Below are 20,909 nucleotides of genomic sequence, written 5' to 3'. Positions count from 1 at the left end.
CCGGCACTGGGAAATTACTACCTTCTCGTCATACCGCCCACCTCGCTCACCCTCAGTCAGCGATTGAACCCTCCCATCTTCTCTCCCCTCCTTCTGACCTAATCTGAGGCAGGCGGGACTCTTGGCCTCTCACTAAGGATCTATTTGAAAGGCGTCCTTCCCACTAGACCATGCGTGTAGACTCCCAGGTCGTCATTCGAGCAGCGCCACTCATCCTCGATGAGCAGGAGGTTGCAACCTGTCAGCCGCGACTGGACGTTTTCGGTAGTGGTGTGAAATAGGAGGTAGCTGAATGGTGCAGGCATGGTAGCATCGACCAGCGGGTGTATGCATTTCTGGGACATTACAACGGAAGTATCCTGGATCTGTCACTGCCGTTGAGGGAGAAACAAACAACACCCCAGGTTCGAAGGAGGAGGTGGAGCCTTGTGGAGGTGGATCTGGTGTAAGCTGAGATGAGCACTGGCACACAAAAGAGATAGCCTTTCAGAGCTTGAGATGACAAGCCGGGAAAAGTGTCAAACATGCACGGACTGCATTAGCCTACCAACAGTGTGTACACCCTAGGGATGCGCTGTGATGGTCTCTGGCTGCTGAAAGGCTCACATGCTTTGAATTTGCAGTTCTATCATTGGCTAGACTCGAACGAGCTCGATGTCATGACGACTTTCCCCCTTTCCTCCTCTCCTCCTCGATGATCTCGGGCACCGACTTGGCGTCGACGCCGTCGCCGTAATACCTCTCGGCGACCTCGATACACCTCAGGTTGGCCGCCAGCTTGTTCATCGTCTCCTCCCACTCGGGCGTCTCCTCGCTGTCGAAGACGATGCCGCCGCCGGCCTGCATGTAGGCGACGCCGTCCTTGACCAGCATGGTGCGGATGGCGATGCAGACGTCCATGGCGCCCTCCTCGGGGTAGACCTCGTCGCGGGCGAGATCGACGCGGACAACGTCGTAGGCGAACCAGCCGGCAGCGCCGGCGTAGATGCCGCGCTTCTCCTGCTCGAGGTCGTAGATCAACTCCATGGCGCGGATCTTGGGGGCGCCCGACACCGTACCGGCCGGGAAGATGGAGCGCAGCGCGTCGAACCGCGTGCACTCTGGGCGCAGGATGCCCGAGACCTCCGACGTCAGGTGCTGGACGTGCGAGAAGCGATCGATCCGCATCAGGCGGTCGACCTTGACCGTCAGAGGGTTGCAGACGCGGTTGACGTCGTTCCTGGCCAGGTCGACCAGCATGACGTGTTCGGCGCGGTCCTTCTTGGAGTTGAGCAGTATCGTGGCCAGCTCGTCATCCTCCGCGGGCGTGATCCCCCGCGGGACAGTGCCGGCGATGGCGTGGTTGACGATCTTGGGACGAGGCCGAGACTGCGTGCCGGCTGGCGCACGAGGATCCGCGGGCAGCGGGGCGTAGCCGTCGGTCTTCATCAGGCACTCCGGAGAGGCGCCGACGATGTGGAAGTCCTTGCAGTTGAGGAAGAAGAGGTATGGCGAGGGGTTGAGCGTCCGTAGCGTCCGGTAGATGTTGAAGGGGTGCAGGCTCGTCGGCCGCGAGAACCGTTGTGATGGCACTGCCTGGATGATGTCTCCCTTGACGATGTGCTTCTTGAGCGTCGTCACAAACGACTCGTAGCCGTGGCGTCCGACATTGGAAGCCAGCTCGCCGGATGCCGCCTTGCCGGTGAAGGACTTGGTCGGGAGGGGGATGTCGGGGGTCTGGATGATCTCGATGGTGGACTGCAGCGTCGCGCAGGCCTTCTCGTAGGCAGCGGTGATGTCTTCGGACGGGTCCTCGGGGAGCTTGACGTGCGTGACGACGGTGAGCACGGAGCGGAAGTGGTCGAGGGCGACGACGGTGTCGAAGAGCATCAGGACGGCCTCGGGAATGTGGAGGTTGTCCTTGAGAGGGCGGTCGGTCTTGGGCTCGAAGTACTTGATGCAGTCGTAGGAGACATAGCCGACGGCGCCGCCGGTCAGCACGGGCAGCTTGAGGGCGGGGACGTCGATGACACGGTCGTGAGCCAGCTCGGCCTGGAGTGCGCGGAGGGGGTCGCCCTGCGTTTCGTAGCCGGGGCCGCTCTGGATGACTTTCCTGGGGTCTGCAGCAGTCAGCATGAGGCCGTTCCGGGAGAGCCAAGGCCAATGGAGAAGCGTACTTGTGCCAATGAAGCTGTACCGGCCGACGGTCTCTGTGCTGCCGGTGGCACTCTCGAGGAGAAATGAGTAGTCATCGGTCGCCCTGGCTCAGTTAGCACCCAGTTCTGCAGCCCAAGCAGCCAATTGGCGCCAGCCATACCCTTGCGACAGCTTTAGATACACGGTGGAAGGCGTGAGGAGGTCGGAGGGAGTGGAAGCGCAGATGGGGAGCAGGGTCGGGCGCGCCGAGGCGGTGGACGCCTTTGCGAAGAGCCTCTGCGCCTCGGCGACGGAGGGCCGGATCTCGACCTGAGCTGAAACATGCATGGCGAAGACAAGCAGTGCGTGCTTGAGGGACTGCGGCCGCTCAATTGCTGAGAAACCTGGGGGAGGATGGTCGTGAGAGTCACACACCTGTGTCGCTCGCGGTCAGCAAACAAAGGCGGGCGGCGGGTCGGCGGTTGGTGGTGCCGGGACTCTGACTCAACATTGAATAAATTGGTTCAATGTTGAAGTGCTGGGCCTTATCGGTAGAAAATTCTGGCTCTTATCAAGCTTCACATCAGGGACCGCATTTCCCCACTTCTCCAGGTACCGGCGTACCGCATCCAGGCGGATCATTGTATGTATATTAGGTATGTCTGGGCAAGCATTGTAAGAAGACTCAAGGGGGGCTTCAAGTGACCATCGAGCATTCTGGTAATCGATCAGTGATGAAGCGAAGGTGCTAGGACTCAATCCCTCCCTCCACATCTGTCGTAAAGCTCATCATGGCTGCCCCAAAGGTGTCGTGGCTTATTCATCCGCATCTGCTCCAATGCGAGGCTTGGTTGCCAGGGAGCTGACACCCTGCTGTTGCGATGGACTTCATTGGGCTCCCCGTAAGATTGTGGTGTGAATGGTCTCTTGTCACATGCATCTCGGACGCCCCCTTCGGCCTTGCGACCATCCATAGTTTGCTCTGACGTAAGATGAGCACGTTTCGTCCTCCTTCACTTGAGGGAAGTGTATCTGCTTGCTCAATGCACAACTCTGGTTCCATTTCAGTTGCTTCTCGTGAAAGCCCTTGGCCCAGGTTCCTGTCGAGTCGAGTCTTCCTTCCAGTTTCAGTTTCATTGACGCGCCAAACGCCATGCATCTGAACTTTTTAACTACTCTCAAGAGCCTTCTGCATCTTGGGTCCAAGGATCGGGACCGAGCACAGCGACTCATTGATCAAGACGACCACGAGTACGCCCGAGGCCACATCTCTACTCGGGGGCCATGCCCGGGACTAAATGCTCTTGCTAACCAGGGCTACCTGTATGTCTGACACTCCACAGCTCGTCGTATCAAGACACCCAGGCCACATATGTTGACTGATCAACTCAAGCCCTCGCGATGGAACAAACATCACGATCCCTCACGTCGAGGCAGCTCTCATGACTGCCCTGCACTGCTCTCCCACCCTCGCCTTCGCCCTGTCAAACACTCTCAAGCCGCTATGCCGCAAGGACGGCGGCACCTTTGACCTCATCGACATGCGCCGCCACAACATCATCGAGCACGACCGCTCCCTCACGAGGCTCGACTTCCGCCAGGGCGACAACTACAGCCTCCAGCCGCAGCTGCTGGCTGCCCTGCTCGAGCACGACGCCAAGGGCGGCCCCGTCACTGTGGACACGTTGGCACGCAGCTATCTCAGGAGGAAGAAGGAGTGCAAACAGGCTGGAGCTCCCAGCCTGCCTTTGAATCTGTGGTTTGTCAACATCCTGCAGATTGTGTCCTTTCTGTATACCGCCCAGATACCAGGCCGTATCCTGCCGCGCGAGGTTGTGAAGACGTTTTATGAAGAGGAGAGGTTGCCCGACGTCATCGTCACCAACGAGGGAAGACGGACGCTTCCGGGTTTGGTGGGAACTGCCCTCTCACTGCTAGTCAAAGTTGTGTTTCGCAGTTGATGTTTTTATAGCATAAAGTAAACCCTTAATTCATATCAGTTTGACCTTGAATACTTTATGATTATAGTGTTGGTTCAGCCGATTTTGCCGGGTACAGACATATTGGCGATGTTCTCGTGTAGTTCAATAGCTGGCTGATTTGATTCTTCTTGTTATTATCTATCTCGAGCCTTATGGTATACGATGCCTACCAGAGACTACCCCATGGCCTTGGGCTGTCGATTATCTATCTATATTACACGGCTAGTCGTCGTATTGCTGCCGCAGAGCTGTAAGTTACCTGCCCTCATAAACAGCTATTATCAGCCACATCGCAATCACATCTAGTACTAGAGTTCTAATATATGTAGAAATTCTTTTTTTCTTTTTCTTTTCTCTCTTCTAATATATTGTTATATAGGCTCTCTTTGAAAATCAGCTTCTAACAGTGCCTTACCTAGGTCTTATTGCTAGCCTTGTTGTCTTAAACTAAGTCCATGAGGAAAATGTCATCCTTATCCTCTGACATAACTGAAGGCTAGTTATGCAAATGGCACCCAAGGTTGTGGTCCTTGTGTGATGTTTGCGACTCTGCTCCTCGAAGTAACTTGTTCTTTGTCCGACAATAACAAAGCTTTGTGCTCAGCCTGTAGTATTTGACACAATTAAAGTCCCATTGTTTCAGTCGTCTGTAGCAGTTGCTAAACAAGAGCTCTTTGTTCCAATATGACCAGCCCTTTATATATTTCGACATGCTATGTGAATCCGAGTCGAAGGACTCACCCTGTGTGTTGCGAGAATCCACTTGCTGAATCCCACGCAATACACTCAGTCATCGACAGCGAAGCAGATCACTCTCTCATTATCTCCAACAACTACCGCCTCCATTGCCCGGAGACATGTGCGGCAGCACAACCACCAAGTGGCCCTGCGGCCACAAGGTCACGGCCTGGACATACTGCGACGCCGCAACCACTCCGCGACACAAAAAGGTCAACATGCTCTCCCCAATCAGAGATAGGTCCCTTCCCAAAGGGCGCACGCCCTGCGCCAGCCAGCGGACCCCCATCGTCAAGCTGGCCGATCTGCGCTACAGCCAGTGCCCGGAGCTCTGCTGCCCCGCCGATTGGCGCTGCTGCGAGTGCTACATCCTGTTCAACTCGCGCAGCGCTGTGCTCTTCAGCGGCCACCGGCAGGGCGGCCTGGGTTCCGCGGAACAGCTCAACGAGATAGACCCGGCGCCGGCCTGTGAGTGGGTCTGTCCGGATCCGGAGTGCGGGCACACGCGGTGCAACAAGTGCATGGGCCGGAGGCTGTGCTGCTGCGACTGCGAGTGCCGGAAGATGGTGTACGAGCCCGATGTCCGGTGCCACTCGTGCTTCAACGGGGTGTGCAACCAGAGGAGACTGGACCGGAGGGACAAGTTGAACTTGGATGACAAGTTGAAGGAGGTGGAGAGCAAACTGAAGGGCGATGATCGGACCAGTATCGATTCAGACTGGGAGTTGGTGTAAGCCCAGACCGAGCAGCCGATTGTCGGGACGGCTGGCATGGCTGACAGTAAGTATCAGCACTTGATGTATCAAAAGAAAGATGGTTATGATTGATAAGTATATCCTCTCAACTGACCGTGTACTAGATATTTGAGTTATGAGTAATGAAAGGTGGCTGACCAGCACACACAATGCACATTGCAATGAAAGGACGTTTCCCAACAAGAGCTTTCGCCATGGAGTGACATACTATTCTAATAGCATTGAGGATATGTAATTGCTAACGAGGAATAACATGTGAGATGGTCCAATGGCCTGCACGAACGTGTGGATAAAAGAGTAATCGAACTCGTGCTGCAACCTAGCCTCTAGTGTGTGGTACCTAGGTAGCCGCCACATCCATTCATCCACATCTACACGTTCTTTACAAATCCAGAAGGAAAGAAAGGCAAGGAAATGCCACATTAGAGGTAGATGCCGATGGACAAACACATCGGGTTCTAGCTGCATGTGTCCTGTCCAAAGGCCCCCCTCAGATGAAGGTAGAAACATGTCATGTGCAATACAGCGACGTTTTGACACTAATATGGGCCTTCTACAAAGATCACTTGCCGGAGAGGGCAGGGCATAGGCTTGCGCTGTTCGCACGGCCATTCAGGGGATGCACCAGCCTTGATCTGACTTCCGGGCAAGGGATCGTCAAACATAGACGACCGGCCCAACCACTACCGTAGCCCAACGCTGGCAAACGCAAAGTCGGGGGCCGAAAGGCAGTCCGTCAATGCACTTTCAACAGGCAAATTGCTCAAGGCATACCTATCATCACCTCAGCGGCTAAAGGCAGGGGCTGGGATCGCCGATCAATCTCACCCAGGGTGACTAGGTAAGATCGCCTCAGGATGACGTGAGAACCAGCGCGAGATATTGTATCTCTCCACTGGCATTACTTAATTTTGTTTTCGTTGCACAGAATACCATCTCCTGCCTCTGCAAGGGCGGCGATGAGTGGCCCTTACTAGGCACTGCGAAGTCGTCACCTCTAACTTCAAGGGTCTTACGAGTGAGCCGCCACTTCCGAAACTGTCTCAAACTAGTGCCTGCCGTGCCAGGAATTTGGCTGACATCCTAGCGCCCGAGAGAGGTTGGAGCAGTGTCGGGTTGAGGTGACGACACTACAAATATGCAGCTAGGGAGTTTTCCCGCGAGTTTGTGGAACTCGAGGATAATCTCTGCATCGTTATTTGCGTCAGGCCCGGAGGCGAAACTCCGTTGGGAAGTAGAGGAGTAGGGGAAATGAAGAGAAGAAGGATAGTATGCTTGTATCAAGACCAGGAGCGATGTTGGAAGCCAAGACAGATCATAGTCATACTCGTTGAAGTTTCTCTTGTCTAGGTCCAGCACAGAGTCAAATCGAACATCTAGCAAGTGTGGAAAAGCTGGCGCGGCTGTCTCTCGGTAAGTTGAGCCAGAGTATATTGAAAAATGTGTTACGCTGGAAATCTGGTTGGGCTCCCAATTTGTGGCTTTCTGATGCCGCTTCAGGAGTAGGCTCTGCTATGCTTGTGATATATCACTTTCACTGATCAACAAGGCAGGAGTAAGACACGCAATTGAAATGACTTATTGCATTGAAACAAACGGGTGTGTAAGACCCAGCCCGGGGCAGAAGCATGTCACACAAGATTCTGGGATCTTTTGGTTCCTCGCCAACATGCAGATGGGCGGAACCAATGCCGAACGTTTCATACCATTTCTTCCAAGTCCTATTAAACTCGAAGTAGAAAGGAATTTATCTGACTCAACAGCCTACATTGACAAGTAGAGATCTCAGACTTGACTATGCCTGAGCAGGAACTCAATGCCCATACCTCACGGACCAGTGTCAGCGCTTGCTTATAATCGCAATCATTATTCAATCAACAACTTTACTCGCCAAGACTATATACATGCATGAAAACGGCTTATAAGAGCATGGCAAAGAGAAGTGGAACAAACACGACCGTAGCCAAGAGCCCGAAAGCAGCATGACTACCTGCCGGTGCCCCGGCATAGTACACAGTGGGAGCGGTCGTGGCGGGCCCGCAGTTGGCCCCAGCGCATGACATCGGGTTGGGAAGCCCTGTGCCCGAGTTGATTGGCACGGTCAAGGTGGCGGTGACGGGTGACGGCCCGCACGCGGACGCGCAGACAGATTTCACAGCCGTGAAGGCAGGCGGCACCACATCAGGGGCAGGCGTCTGGCATGCGCCTGTCTCGGGACAGGTCTGGGTGATGCTGTAGGTGCTGGAGGCCAGGCCAGTAGGACAGAAGTAATCGTAAACGCGCTCGTACGCAGTGATGGCGACTGCGGGTGTCCCTTCGCAGGGAACTGTGAGGACGGCCGTCGTGGGCTTGGGGCCGCAGGCGGTGCAGGTCGCCGCCGAGGTCGTGAACCCGTTTGGGCAACCAGTGGAAGGGTGACATGGCCAGGTGGGGCAGAGCTCGGTGGCCAGGTACGTCCTCTGTTCGAGACCGTTGGGACCAAAGTAGTCGACGGTAATGGGATAGACGGTCGTGTAAGGAGGCGCAGTCCCAGGGTAGCCGCCAGGCCCGCCCCGGGCCCAGGGCGCAACACCCCATGGCCCCTCGGGCCCGGAACCCCAAGATCCTCCCCAGGGGCCTCCAGATTCAGGTCCGGAGCCCAGTCCATCAGGCCCGTTCACCGACCCAGGACCTCCAGCAGAGCCAGGATGGCCGCGGAGGCCGCCTTCTCCACTAGGTATGTTGGGCCCGTTCACACTACCGGGAAGATTGCCGCTCTCACCGCCAGGACCTCCTGGGCCTTCCGGACCATTTGTAGAGCCTGAACTGGGAAGAGCGGCATTAGGGCCCTGTTGGTTCGGAAGAAAGAAGGTCTGAAGTGGTGCGATACTGGTGATCACCGTTTGAGGAAGTACTCTGGTAATGGTGCATGTGTCATCAGCACCAGGCACCTGGCGCGGGATACTCTTACCCAGGATATTCAGAGGTAAAGAGAGTAAAATGAGTGATGAAAGCGCCATTGTTGCTCGGATATGGAAAACGAGTGAAGAGAGCAGCAAAGAACGACTGGCAATACGGGGTACGCTTAAGGAACGTGTTGGTTTACGAAGCCGTCATACCCAGACAAAGCCGTGAGTACGGTGAGATGGCGTCTATGTCCACTATATATTATCATGGGATGGAAAGGACTGGTATGCTTGGGATGAGAGTGATTGCGAATCTTTCTTCGTTTATTGTCACATCACAACGGTCGTGTTTTGACGTGGCTTGGCAACAATCCGTCGGCTATTTGTGACATCCCGGCGAAACGGCATGACTTGTTTTATCATCGCTCTCTTGTGCACACTCGACCAGCCTAGAGCCCGGCCGAGTCTTTTGACGAACCGAGTAGGACAGCATTCCCTTGTATTAAATTGTTTTCTTGGCACCATCCAGGTGAGTCCGGTGGTGTGAGAGACCCCATACAAAGGCGAATCTCGAAGACTATAAGAGGACTCTACAGGGGAGTCCAGGTGTAGAGACGAAATCTGAACAACCCGTCCATATCCCCCGATCACTTCAAGTCCAATATCTGGGCCTAGTCCATCAGATAAAAGAATATCCTAGGAAAGAGCACCTATGTAGTCCACTGCGCTTTGATTATCCATCCGAAGAATAGTAGAGACAAAAGTGGCGGATCTCTCGAACTTAGGCAGTGGGATAACCCACAAGAGGAGTCAAAAAGTAAATTCTGCATCACCCGTCACCGAACGTTAGAGGTCCAGGCTTATGTTAACATGGCAAGCCTGAGTCCCTTGCGGTGAGTGATGGACAGCATACCCTCAATGGGTGCGGTGCAGAGATACCATTTGACCATGAACAGGAGGAGTGTGTTGGCTTCACATGCTTCAGGGGCATGGGCTGATCATCCGTGAATGGGGTTCAGGTTACACGAAGGAGTCTGTGAATAATGCCGCCTGGTTCGCTCCCCCCTTTCCCGGGCCATTCTACATTCTCGAATACCGTTGTGAAGAGCCCATGCAGTGGGTAGCGAGACGGCAGAATGGAATGGCTGGGAATTGTGATTGTCGCTGGCGCATCTCGAGTGAAAGGGGCGGTCTGAGGACTGCTGACCAGCGGATGTCGGAGGCGCCGACGTGCCAGAGTTGAGGAGGGATCGCGCGCTCACGTTGCCTGTGAGACTCGTTCCCATTGCTTGCATCGCGGTGGGCTGCTCTCTGATCCAGAAGCTCTTGGCAGCATGATGTATACCTTGTCGGGCTCCGCTCGAGACATTGAATGAAAGCTGTCGTAATCCTTACCAATGCCCATCTTGCAGACAATTGCTTTTATTCATAACGAGAGGAGTCATCTTTGAGGTGCAATCGCCAACAAATCTTGCTACGCCATGAGAGGATCGAGGCTTCTTGCGGCCTCGTTGGCTCCTGGGCTTTGGCCCTTGCTTGGATCTGCTCAGGTGACCGCTGACCCCATATGCCCCAGCGGCATGACCGAGGTCGACATCCAGCCAGTCGAAATCATCATTGAGCAGGCCTACCAGATCAGCGGCTACTTCAGTGTCAACACTATCCTGACTCTCCCAGATGGTCTCCAATATACCATCTCAGATGCCCCCGTGGCCATCAACACAGTCGTCGTGGAGACCGAAACTTCTCGGTCACTCAAAACATCGCAAGTAGCTGTGGCTCAAATGATTATCGTGAAGGCACCGGCGCTCTAACACGATATGCTCTAGAATTCACGGAGTTCCGGGCTCCGGCGCCGCACCAGGCAACATCAATGGCCCCAATGGTCCCGCGTCCGGAGCAACCGGAGGCTCGGGTGAGACCAGCGTGCTTCCTGCCTATATCACCATGACAGTTGCTGCCGGCGCCGGAGCAGCTCCTGGCACTGTGACAATTCCTCCGTCGGGCACGAATCCGGGCTCGATTATCATCATAACCACTAGTGGCAGGCAGAACGGAGCTGCAAGCACCGAAGGAGCGGCGTTCAACGGGCCTTACACCACCGTCACAGAGGCAGGTGCCGCAGGATCCCGGCCGACTCGGTTCACCATCCAGCCGACTGGCACTCAGACGCTAGGTACTGTAGTAGTCATCACCCCGGCGCCGTCAGGTGCCGTGAATGGGCCCCAGCAGGCTCAACCCTTTACTGGTCCATACGTTACCGTAACCCAGACCGGCACAGCAGGCTCTCTGCCGACGACGTTCACTATACAGCCGACTGGCAGCCAGACCGAAGGCACGGTTGTCATTTTCACTCCAGGGCCCAGTGGTGGCGCCGTCAATGGCCCACAGCAGACCTTTGCTGGGCCTTTCGCTACGATTACGCAGCAGGGGGTGTTCGGCTCGCAACCGACGACGTATACGATATTACCCACCGGATCCGAGACTCAAGGAACCGTCGTTGTCTTTTCTCCGGCGCCTAGTCCGGCTGTCAACGGCCCACAACAGACATTTACGGGTCCTTTTGTTACCATTACGCAAGCTGGAGAGTTCGGGTCATTGCCGACTGCGTATACAATTTTCCCTACTTCGGGGGAGGCCCAGGGAACGGTTGTCTCGTTCACCCCTGGTCCTAGTCCTGCATTCAGCGGACCGCAAACAACCTTTGCTGGTCCCTTTATCACCATCGCCCAGGAAGGCCAGTTTGGCTCGCAACCAACCCAGTATACCATACTTCCTACTGGAAGCGAAACCCAAGGCACTATTGTCATCTTCACACCTGGGCCAAGCCCAGTGGTCAACGGGCCACAGACCTTTGCGGGCCCTTTTGTCACTGTGACGCAGGAAGCGGCATTCGGTGTTCAAGCGACTTCGTTCTCGGTGTTGCCAACTGGAGGCCAGACCGAAGGCACCATTGTCGTCTTCACTCCTGCGGCGAGTCCCGGGATCAATGGACCAGTGTCGACTTTTGCTGGGCCGTTCGTCACGGTCACCCAAGAGGAAGCTTTCGGTTCGCCGCCAACATCGTTCACGGTTCTGCCGACTGGAAGCCAGACAGAAGGAACTGTCGTCGTTTTCACTCCTGCTGGCAGTGCCGCGGTGAACGGCCCCGCATCTACTTTTGCAGGCCCGTTCGTCACCGTGACACAGGAAGGCGCTTTTGCCTCACAGCCGACATCATTTACCGTGCTACCGACAGGGAGTCAGACAGAAGGCACCATCGTAGTGTTTACGCCGGCTCCAAGCGGGTCAATGAACGGCCCGTTCGCAGGCCCATACGTGACTGTCACCCAACAGGGTGTATTTGGTTCACTGCCGACGTCGTTCACCATTCTGCCCACTGAGAGCCAGACCGAGGGAACCGTAGTTGTGTTCACTCCGGCTCCCAGCGGATCAGTAAATGGCCCGTTCGCAGGGCCGTACGTCACGGTGACGCAAGAGGGAGCATTCGGCTCGCAGCCGACATCCTTTACAATCCAGCCCGTCGGCGGTGAGACACAGGGCACCATCTTGATATTTACTCCAACCCCAAGCGCTACCGGCACCATCAGCGGCGTGTTCACGGGACCGTACGTCACGATCACGCAAGAAGCGGCGTTTGGTTCACAGCCAACGACCTTTACTATACAGCCAGTGGGGAGCCAGACTGAAGGAACTCTGCTCGTGTTCACGCCGGCGGCAAGTGCTCCAGCCAGTGGCCCGTTCACCGGCCCCTATGTCACCATAACCGAGCAAGGAGCTCCTGGTTCACAAGAGACCACGTTCACGATTAACCCCACGGGGAGTGAGACCGAAGGCCGGGTTCTGATCTTGACTCCTGGTCCTCCAGGTGCCAGCAACGGGCCCATCTCAACCTTTGACGGCCCATTCGTCACTGTTACCGAAGAGGCTGCGTTTGGCCAGCAACCTACATCCTTTACAATCCTCCCCACTGGCACTCAGACCGAGGGTACCGTCGTGGTATTTACCGCTAGGGCCAGATTTGCTGGCCCGTATGTTACCGTGACGCAACAGGGCGCGGCCGGCTCAGTCCCGACCTCGTTCACTATCGACCCTATCGGCAGTGAAACCGAGGGTACGATCTTGATCTTCACCCCTGGCCCCACTCCCACCAACTCTGTTCAGCCTCCCTTTACTGGTCCGTTTGTCACGATTACTGAGCAGGGAGCGCCTGGAGGCAGTCCCACCAGCTTCACGGTGCTGCCTACTGGAACAGAGCTTGAGGGCACTGTGGTGGTCCTTACTCCTGGTCCCAGTGGCGCTGTACAGCCTACTTTTACTGGGCCTTATGTAACAATCACCCAGGAAGGCGTGCCTGGGTCTTTTCCGACTTCCTACACTATACAGCCCGCACCAGGAGCAACGGACGCTACGGTGGTGCTCTTTACCCCAGCGGCTGCAGTGAATGGTCCCCAGCAAACATTCACTGGACCTTATATCACTGTCACACAACAAGGAGTCTTTGGCTCGGAGCCAACCTCGTTCACGATCCAACCCACAGCAAGCGAGACGCAGGGCACCGTTGTAGTGTTTCAGCCGGCAGCTTCCAATGCCGGTTCGCCGCAGCAGACATTCAATGGGCCGTTCGTCACGATCACGAATCAGGGAGCCATCGGAGACCCGACGAGAACGTTCACTGTCCTCCCAACCGCCGATCAGACCGAGGGCACTATTGTTGTCGTCACGCCGGCTCCAACCGGTGTAATCACGAACGTTCCCCAGCAGACCTTCACTGGTCCATTCGCCACGATCACAAATCAGGGAGCTTTTGGCGCTGATCCTCTCACTCTCACGGTCTTCCCCACGGGCAGTGAGACGCAGGGTACGGTCATCATCGTCACACCAGCCCCCAGTTCCCAAGCCAACAATGGCCCTGTGCAGACCTTTACCGGCCTATTCGTAACCATCACCGAGGAAGGGCCTCTCGGGTCCTTGCCGCTTACTATCACAGCTGTACCCACCGGAGTCGAGACGCAAGGCACCGTTTTCATTCTGACCCCGCCTGTCTCGGGCGGTTCATTTATTACCACGACGATTGAAGGGGCGCAAGCGACGACCATTACTGTTCCGCCAGCCGGAACTCTACCGGGGTCGATCGTCGTGATCACGCCTGGCGCTCTGAACGGAGCCGCACAGACCTTTGCCGGTCCATACATTACCATCACCGAGGAGGGTGCCTTTGGATCGCAGCCCATCACAATCAGCTCGCCGCCTACAGGGAGCGAAACCCAGGGTACCGTTCTCATTGTGACGCCCGCGCCGACACCTCCAGCAAGTATCAACAACGGCCCATTCGTCACTGAAACGATCTCGGGAGCAGTGAACACCACGATCTTTGTTCAGCCCACTGGGACGCTGCCCGGATCCGCCATTGTCATCACGAATGTGCCAGAGGCGATTACTTCTCCGCCACTGACCTTCACGGGCCCTTATGTCACGATCACCAACGCTGGAGCTCTTGGCGAAGGGCCGACCACACTGACGCTTCTGCCCACTGCATCCGAGACGCAAGGCACGGTCATCATCTTGACCCCTGGAGTCTCGGCGCCCACGACCACGCTAGACAACGGACCTTACATTACGGAGACCATCGAGGGAATTCGCGCCTCGACGATCGTAGTCCCGCCCGAGGGCACAGCGCCAGGCCGCGTCATTATCATCACCCCTGGTGCCCTCAACGGGGCCCAATCAACATACGCGTATGCTACCGTCACTCAGGGAGGCGCCCTGGGAGAAGTGCCAACGACGATCACGGTTCAGCCGGCCGGCTCCGCCACGGAGGGAACTGTGTATATCTTCACTCCGAATGCAGCCCTCCCGACCACCACGCTGGACAACGGCCCATTTGTCACGACGACGATCGAAGGGGCCGCGCTGACCACGATCACGGTGCCGCCGTTTGGTACCGCTGCCGGATCTATTGTTGTGATAACGCCAGGCGTGAACAACGGCCCGGTGTCGACGTATCCATATGCCACCGTTACTGGGCCCGGCGCCATCGGTGCTATCCCGACCACGATCACCGTGCAGCCCACCGGCTCGGCCACCGAGGGCACAATCTACATCTTCACCCCTGCGAGTGCGCCTCCCGCCACCACTCTCGACAACGGGCCTTTCGTCACGACGACAATCGAGGGCGCCGTTGCCACGACGATCACGGTCCCGCCAACAGGGACTGCACCGGGCTCTATTGTCGTCATCACGCCAGGCAGAACGGCTATTAATGGTCCGCAGCAGACATTTACTGGTCCATTCGTCACGATCACCGAGACTGGAGGGATTGGCGCTCCGCTTAGGACGCTGACTATATCGCCCTCTTCCGGTCAGCTCGAGGGCACGGTAGTCGTGTTGCAGCCGGGAGCTGCGACCACGATCAATACCGAGGCGTTGGCCACGACCACGATCGCTGGTGAGGTTTTGACGACGATTACGGTGCCCGCCGCGGGTTCTGTAGCGGGTTCAGTCGTCGTCATCACGCCCGGGGCGGTCAACGGGCCTCAGACGTTCAATGGCGTCTATCAGACCATCACAGAGGCTGGTGCCATTGGACCCAACCCCACAACGCTGACCCTGCAGCCTGCAGCAGGTGCTACTGTGGCTACTGTCTTGCTATTGACACCATTGGCTCCGACTACCATCGACAACGGGCCCTACGTGACGACCACGATTGCTGGTGCAGCGTCTACACAGATCACGGTACCTCCCAGCGGCGCCAACCCCGGTTCGGTCGTCATCATCACTCCAGGTCCAAGCCCCACGGCTGTATTCAATGGTCCGTTTGTCACAATCACGGGTGCTGGCGAACCAGGGTCGCCGCCAGTGACTTTGACCGTCCCGCCTGTCAGCGGCCAGTCGATCGGAACTGTTATCATTCAGACACCCGCCGTGGCCAATGCACAGCCGACCGTCTTTGTGACGCAGACCATCACGGGCCCGGCTGGGTCCCCAGAGACTATGCTCACGCTTGCTGCTCCTGCTGGCGCTTCAATCGGTACAGTGATCTACGAAACCCCGGCCGCATCGCTTCCCGCTTTCAACGGGCCCTTCACAACCATTTTCGGTGCCGGCGAACCGGGGTCAGTTCCGGTCACGCTCACAGTGCCTCCTTCCCCAGGCCAGTCTATCGGAACCATCATCATCCAGACGCCTGCTGTTTCGGTACCTGGGCCAAGCGTCTTCACTACGATCACGGTGGCCGGCGCGACTGATATACAGCCTACGTATCTGACGCTGGCTGCGCCATCTGGAGCCTCCATCGGAACCGTGCTTTATGAGACTCCTGCAGCTGGAGCTGTCGCATCGTTCACGGGCCCATTTGTTACGATATTCGGCGCCGGGGACCCTAGCTCGCCTGCTGTCACGCTCACAGTTCCTCCGACCAGCGGAGCTTCTGTCGGAACCGTGATCATTCAGACGCCGGCGCCCAACCTCAACGGCCCCAACTCGTTCGCCTCGTTCACAGGCCCATTCACAACCGTAACCTTGACCGGTCCGCTCGGCTCTCAGCCCACGCTGCTGACTCTATCGCCCTCTTTGGGAGCCACGCAAGGCACCGTCATCTTCCAGACACCTGAGCCGGTCGCACAGACCTTCCAAGGGCCGTTTGTCACTATCACTGGGGCAGGGGATCCGAATCTGCCCCCGATCACGATCACGGTCCCTCCCACGAGCGGTGCGACTGTGGGCACGATTATTATACAGACTCCGCAGAGCCTCGTTCCGCCTGTCACAGCCACGGTCACGAATGTGCCGGCCTCGTTCACTGGTATCTACACCACGGTCACTTTAACGGGTCCCCCAGACTCGGCGCCGACGCTTTTCACTCTAGAGCCCACAGCTGGGGCTTCTATCGGCACCGTCATCTATCAGACCCCCGCAGCGATTGTTCAGAGCTTTGCTGGCCCGTACATCACCATCACGGGAGAAGGCGCACCAAACCTGCCACCCATAACTCTAACTTTCCCACCTACGAGTGGCGCTACGCAGGGTACGGTCATCATTCAGACTCCGGCATCGGCTGTCAATGGGCCCGTCTCGTTTTCTGGATCTTACACGACGATAACGGTAACGGGCCCTGTGGGCTCACAGCCTACGTTGATCACTTTGGCTGCCTCGTCTGGGGCATCTGTCGCCACAGTCATCGACCAAGTCCCCGCATCAGCAACTCTGCCGCCCTTCACCGGACCTTACGTCACGATCACTGGCGTCGGCGATCCAAGCTTGCCGGCCGTCACCGTGACCGTGCCTCCGACGAGCGGTGCGAGCGTGGGTACCGTCATTGTGCAGACGCCTGGCGTTCTTAGCTCTGTGGCCAACGGCCTGCCATCGTTCGCTGGCCCGTTCACGACTCTCACGCTCGCGGGCCCAGTCGGCATCCAGCCGACGTTGATCACGCTTCCGGTGACTTCGGGAGCTACGCTGGGCACTGTCATCTACGAGACACCCGCGGCGGCCAGCTTCAACGGCCCGTTCGTCACGATCACAGCCACTGGTCTCCCTGACTCGCCACCTCTTACGCTCACGGTGCCACCGACCAGTGGTGCTACGGAAGGCACTGTTATCATCCAGACGCCAGCCCCTTCCGGCTTCACGGGCCCGTACACGACACTGACTGTTGCGGGGACATCCTTGTCTGCGCCAACGCTTATCACGCTCCCTGCGCCTCCCGGGGCTACACTGGGAACAGTCTTGTACGAGACGCCGCTCCTGGGCCCGTCGGCTTTCAACGGACCCTTCACTACCATCACAGGTGCCGGTCTCCCCGGCTCGCCGCCTTTGACACTGACAATCACCCCTACAAGTGGCGGAACCCAAGGCACGATCCTCATCCAGACCCCAGCGCCGGCCGTCACGCCCTTCACAGGTCCGTACACGACTCTGACTGTGATTGGAGCAACTGACATCACGCCGGGATACGTAACTCTGCCGCCTACTGCCGGAGCTACGGTTGGTACCGTCATTTACGAGATCCCTGCGACTCGCGTGTTCGCTGGTCCCTACAGGACCATCACGCAGGGCTACAATGGGGTTGACACTCAGACGGTCACGATTCCGCCCGTTGGCAGCGCGACCGAGGGCACGGTTCTTATCCAGACTCCTCTTGGTAATATCAATGGGCCCGTGTCATTTACTGGGACGTATACAACGATAACTCAGGGATACAACGGAGTCGCAACGCAGACATTGACCTTGCCGGTCGATCCATCAGCCACCCAAGGCACAGTTCTTGTGCAGACACCTTCTGTAGCTCCTACCTTCACTGGAAGTTACACGACCATTACCCAGGGCTACAACGGCGTGGCCACGCAGACTGTGACTTTGCCTCTGACTCTCTCTGCTACGCAAGGCACAGTGTTGGTTCAGACACCGATCGTAGCGGCCACATTCTCTGGGACGTACATCACGATTACTCAGGGATACAATGGAGCAACGACGCAGACCGTCACGCTACCGCTCGGTGTCTCGGCAACACAAGGCACAGTCCTCATTCAGACGCCGATTCCGACCTCCGCCCCAGTCACTTCATTCACCGGACCGTACACCACCATTACGCAAGGCTACAATGGCATTGCGATCCAGACAGTCACGTTGCCAGTCCCTGCGTCTGCAACACAAGGAACGGTGCTGGTCCAGACGCCCATTGTTTCGATCACATTCGCTGGACCGTATACGACAATCACGCAAGGCTACAACGGGCTCGCCACCCAAACTGTTACGCTCCCGGTCGATCCGTTAGCGACGCAGGGCACAGTACTCATCCAGACTCCCATCCCAAGCGGCAACGTCAACGGGCCTGTGTCAACGTTCGCTGGGCCTTATATCACTATCACACAGGGATACAATGGAGTTGGTACACAAACGATTACTTTGCCCATTGCTGTCTCGGCCACACAGGGCACGGTGCTCATTCAGACGCCCATTCCTGCTTCCACTTTTACTGGTCCATACATCACGATTACCCAAGGCTACAATGGCGTCTCTACTCAGAGCATCACGATTCCACCGGCTGGCTCGGCTACACAAGGCACAATTCTTGTCCAGACACCTTATGTGGCTCCCGTCTCAACCTTTACGGGGCCCTACACCACAATTACTCAGGGCTACAACGGTGTGGCGATCCAGAGCATTACCATCCCTCCAGCCGGCTCGGCTACTCAGGGCACTGTGCTGGTGCAAACCCCTTATGTCGCTCCAACCTTCGCGGGCCCGTATGTGACGCTGACACAAGGGTACAATGGAATTGTCACGCAGACGATCACGATCCCGCCGGCCGGATCAGCAACGCAGGGAACTGTGCTGATTCAGACTCCCTCCTCCGCCACTCCTTCAGCCTTCAATGGTCCCTTTACGACGATTACGCAAGGCTACAACGGCGTGGTCACTCAGAGTATTACCATCCCGCCAGCTGGGTCTGCAACTCAGGGTACAGTTCTCATTCAAACTCCTTACACTGCCCCGGCTTCAACTTTCACCGGTCCGTATGTCACGATCACGCAGGGATACAACGGTCTTGTCACCCAGAGCATCACGATACCGCCAGCGGGGTCGGCCACTCAAGGAACTATCCTGATCCAGACGCCCTATGTAGCACCAGCATCGACTTTTACTGGCCCATACACAACCATAACTCAGGGCTACGACGGAGCTACGACGCAGTCTATCACGATACCTCCAGCGGGAACAAATGTTCAAGGCACAGTCATTATCCAGACGCCAATCCCGGCGACGCTACCGGGCTTGACTTATGTCACCATTACTCAGGGATATAACGGACTCGTCACTCAGACACTAACTCTCCAAGCTGCCAATGGGGCTACTGTGGGAACTGTGGTTGTACAGACTCCAATTACTGGGAATATCAATGGCCCTGGTATCACCACAACGAGCAGCAGCACGAGCAGCAGCAGCACAAGTAGCAGCACCAGGAGTACTACGAGCAGTACCTCCTCAAGTAGTTCTTCGTCAACGAGCCGATCCACGACGAGCACTACATCGAGCGCAAGCACTAGTCCAACCAGCAGCTCTACGAGTAGCTCCACCAGGACCAGCAGCTCATCAACCATCGCTTGTGTAGCCAGCACGACAGCAACCGCGAACCGCTATTGCGACGGCACCCTTCCCGCATCTTGCCAGCGTCTACGCACCGACAACGTCGTCAGCCTGCCTCTGGACATCGTCGCCTGCACCACTGATCTCGGCGAGTACAGCGTCGGCTCCCTAGCGACCTGTCTGGCCGACGGCGTTCTGAGCGCCAACGGCGGCACAATCTTCAGCTGCCTAACCAGCGCGCTTCCGAACATCTGCATCACCCAGCTCCCGGTCGCCTGCCTGGCCCTCTCGGCCAGCGCCTCCATCGGCGCCACGCTCAACACGAACATCCAGCTGTGCTCGGCGGCGCTTGGCCCCTTCGCCCAATCAGCCGCCGTCGTCAACTGCCTCAACACGGCGCTGCACAGCACAGGCCTGGGCATCATCAACTGCCTCCAAGGTGTCTACGGCTTCACCATCGAGACGCCTACGCTGCCGTCGGGCTGCTCCACGGCTGCCGTGTCTACGCAGACCGCGGTGCCGCGGCAGGCCTGCGCGACGCTGCCTACGCCCTGCTCGAACTTGCAGACTGACAACATAGTTGGCTTCGCGATCGATTTCCCGCTCTGCACCACCGCCCTTGGCACTCTGGCCCTCGGCAACACGGCCAGCTGCCTCGTCAGTTCGCTCGGCGGCCTGAGCATCGTGAACTGCCTGACGGCCTCGCTCGCCAACCGCTGCCTGTCGGCGCTGCCAAGTGCCTGCTCTGCACTGTCCACCGCGCTGACCAACTCGGCCGTGCGGACGCAGATTACGGCCTGCCAGTCCGCTATCAGCCTGTACACCAATGCAGCCAGCGCGGCGTGCTTCAACACGGCGGCGACCAGCGGTGTGCCCATCCTCAATTGTCTGAACTCGAATCTGTTTGGTATTGCTAGTATCTAGTAGCCGGGGTTAGAATAGAGAGGTTGACGTATGGATTATTGCTGGTGGGAATGTTTGTCCGGCAACTATGGAAAATGGTTATGAGAGCTACGAGTGTTCGGTAATGATTTGCAAAGCGTTTGGAAACTGTGTCGATGTCTTTTTGCCTACACAGTGGGATGATCTGAAGGTTAGAGAGTAATAATAGCTTACAAGAGCTTCTTGTTGCCGGAGATCTTCTTCTCAGCCATTCATTCAACTAAGCATGCTGCCGCTTGTGATTTGTTTTGTTGATTGACGCTGCTTGAATCACACCCACAGCCTTGTTCATGGTCAGCCTGTGAGAAAGAGAGTATAATATATCTTAGTATATTCTTAACCTGTAACCTCTATGGTATATAGTTATATACTCTTCCTTTACACTTTTTCTACTTGTTCTGCTT

The 20,909-nt window shown here is 56.8% G+C and overlaps 4 protein-coding genes across 4 annotated transcripts; 2 read left to right on the top strand and 2 right to left on the bottom strand.

Moving 5' to 3' along the window:
* Nucleotides 1–657: 657 nt before the first annotated feature.
* Nucleotides 658–2,463, bottom strand: E0L32_001103 (uncharacterized protein; the record flags this gene model as incomplete). The annotated part of the gene is made up of 3 exons (XM_031133762.1): nucleotides 658–2,099; nucleotides 2,157–2,239; nucleotides 2,297–2,463. 3 exons carry the CDS (start codon nucleotides 2,461–2,463, stop codon nucleotides 658–660), a joined length of 1,692 nt encoding a protein of 563 aa, XP_030992996.1.
* Nucleotides 2,464–3,268: 805 nt separating this feature from the next.
* E0L32_001102 (uncharacterized protein) lies at nucleotides 3,269–4,076 on the top strand (the record flags this gene model as incomplete). The annotated part of the gene is made up of 2 exons (XM_031133750.1): nucleotides 3,269–3,438; nucleotides 3,509–4,076. 2 exons carry the CDS (start codon nucleotides 3,269–3,271, stop codon nucleotides 4,074–4,076), a joined length of 738 nt encoding a protein of 245 aa, XP_030992995.1.
* A 3,433-nt stretch (nucleotides 4,077–7,509) lies between these two features.
* On the bottom strand, nucleotides 7,510–8,589 carry E0L32_001101 (uncharacterized protein; the record flags this gene model as incomplete). Its single annotated transcript, XM_031133739.1, has 1 exon — nucleotides 7,510–8,589. The coding sequence occupies one exon, from the start codon at nucleotides 8,587–8,589 to the stop codon at nucleotides 7,510–7,512; it is 1,080 nt and encodes a 359-aa protein (XP_030992994.1).
* A 1,367-nt stretch (nucleotides 8,590–9,956) lies between these two features.
* E0L32_001100 (uncharacterized protein) lies at nucleotides 9,957–20,487 on the top strand (the record flags this gene model as incomplete). Its single annotated transcript, XM_031133728.1, has 2 exons — nucleotides 9,957–10,225; nucleotides 10,305–20,487. The coding sequence occupies 2 exons, from the start codon at nucleotides 9,957–9,959 to the stop codon at nucleotides 20,485–20,487; spliced, it is 10,452 nt and encodes a 3,483-aa protein (XP_030992993.1).
* Between the last annotated feature and the right edge of the window lie 422 nt (nucleotides 20,488–20,909).

Source organism: Thyridium curvatum, assembly GCF_004353045.1.
Source record: "Thyridium curvatum strain D216 chromosome Unknown NODE_4_length_842636_cov_84.159710, whole genome shotgun sequence".
NCBI lineage: Eukaryota > Fungi > Ascomycota > Sordariomycetes > Thyridiales > Thyridiaceae > Thyridium > Thyridium curvatum.
Note: the sequence above shows the minus strand (reverse complement) of the source record. Positions and strands in the feature narration are given on the sequence as shown.